Genomic DNA, 2,188 nt, shown 5'->3' with positions numbered 1-2,188 from the left:
GATTATTGAATACTGAATTTTCCATTTTTTAAAATGTTTAAAGCTTTTAAATTATTCATTGATTTTTTTTAACATTAATTTATTTATATGGGGTACATGCCAGAGGTGCAGTAGGTGAGAGGATTCACCAGAGACAGAATGGGGAACAGAGTAGGCAGATGTATGAAGTACACTCCTGAGGGGAGCAGCAGGTGGGTCAGGAGGGGTCTGCCACATCATGTGGATCGCTACCAGGGAGGGCCTGAATACTGAATTTTCTAATAAAAAAACTGGTAACAAAACTGGAAAGAAATTTGCCATCTGTGATGAAAAATTAGTGTATTCAGTGTTTTTCTAACTTAGAAAATCCTAGAAATGACTTCAAAGCAGTCAGTTCTAGGGGAAAATGATAAACTTTTATTTATTTTAGTTTTGAATCTATCTAGCTTTCTACCTTTAGATGTAAAACTGAGGAGCAACCAAAACTTTGGACAAGAGAATGAGGATACTCCAAGCTGAAGAGGGAATGTTGAATGAGATAGCTGCAAAAGTGCAAAGAGAACATAAAGTAAAGGACAGTCAGAGATTTCTTCAAGAGGAGGATCTGACAGCTGGGAAACAGATTTTGAAAATAATTTAGGCTGATTTGAGTTTGGCACATATTCTGAGTGCTTACCATGTGTTATACTTCAAAAGTATATTTCAGAACTTCAGAAGTATTGTGTCATTAAATCCTCAGGTCAATTTCAGACTCTGCATGTAGGGGTAGGCTACAGATATAAAGTTATGTACACACTTCTCCAGACTTGTTTTCACTTCTCACTGCATACCTTGTGTACTCCATTCTTCTGGACTTAAAATCCTTATAAATCTCTTTACAAATCATATGTTCTCATGCCTCTATTCTTTTTCATACTCATCTCTTTCCTTTAAATGCTTCCCTCAAACCATTTTTGCCTGTTTCTAATTCCTCCTCATTGGTTAAGATCCTGCTTAGGTGTACTGTCCCTCCAGAATGCCTTCTTATGATTACCACCTCTCAACCTCTAAACTAGGTACACTAAATGATCTGTGTTAACAAAATATCCTTTATATCTATGATAGCATTAGCTATTCATGTTTACTAGATAGCCTCTGTAGTGTGTAGCCCTGGTGTTTAAGTCTCAGGCTGACACAACAGGCACTCAATAAATCTTCCTTGAACTATATTGAGTTGGACAAGACACACTTATTCTCCCACTTTCCAAATTAGTGTTTCCTACCTCTGCCTGGCACACCCCCCATTTCCCAGTTCTGTACTGCTTGCTGATATTTAAGAATCTGGGCACATTGTCTCCTTTAGCATGGAATTATTCTTAGGGGGGAGAATGATTCATTTTAATGCTTACAGTGATTATGTTAAGTATCATCATTCCTATTTTACAGTTAAAGACATAAATGAGCTGTTGCTTAAAACTGGCATTGGTGTAAAGCTTTATTGGAACATGGACATGTCCCTTGGATAACAGAGTTTGTGGCTGCTTTCACAGTATAGTAGTAGAGTTGAGCAGTTGTGACAGATACCAAATTTATTATATGGCCTTTGAAAAGATGTTTGGCAACCCTTAAGCTAGTAAATCAGAGATCATATGGATCCTAGGTGAGTTTTCCCAGCTGAGGCATCTTAGGAACACCAGCAGACAGACAACTCAGTAGTAGATTGCAACTGCATGAGTGTGTCCAAAGAGTTACTAGCCCCAACAGGAAGACCACTCAGTTGATTCAAAGTACTATGGAAATAATAAATGATCAATGTTTTAAGTTAGGCTGCTTTGTTTAACATTAAGAAACTAAATGATAGAAGGGGCTGCAAACACTAAGTTACTAAAAATAATTATTGTATTTTATGAAACAGATGGTACTTTTCATAGCAGTTTAGATATATTTTTGAATAAAATTATATATTTCATAGGTTTTGTTCTCAGAGATGAATACCATAGAAATTGACAAGTAGTATTTAATTTTATGGTCTGCAGTTGCAGGAAATGAAAAGATTCAGTTTCTTTACTTCTTACCTGTAAATTTTCCTTAAATGAAAATATTGGCATTTACCTTCGAAATTCTCTATAATGAAGTCTTTTTTCTCCTCTTTTTCCAAAGAAATAAATCTCAAGGGTTGTGCTAATATCACAGTCTTTCACTGTTGGGTTCTATTAAAAAAACAAAACAA

The 2,188-nt window shown here is 35.7% G+C and overlaps 1 protein-coding gene across 1 annotated transcript in view; it reads right to left on the bottom strand.

Moving 5' to 3' along the window:
- Nucleotides 1-2,188, bottom strand: part of MICU2 (mitochondrial calcium uptake 2) — a 62,706-nt gene that overhangs the window by 13,241 nt on the left and 47,277 nt on the right. Inside the window, 1 exon segment of the mRNA XM_004680262.2 lies at nt 2,071-2,168. Within this exon segment, the coding sequence (XP_004680319.1) occupies nt 2,071-2,168 (98 nt within the window).

This window comes from Condylura cristata, unplaced genomic scaffold (assembly GCF_000260355.1).
Source record: "Condylura cristata isolate star-nosed mole 26May11 unplaced genomic scaffold, ConCri1.0 scaffold00010, whole genome shotgun sequence".
Classification (NCBI taxonomy): Eukaryota; Metazoa; Chordata; class Mammalia; order Eulipotyphla; family Talpidae; genus Condylura; species Condylura cristata.
Note: the sequence above shows the minus strand (reverse complement) of the source record. Positions and strands in the feature narration are given on the sequence as shown.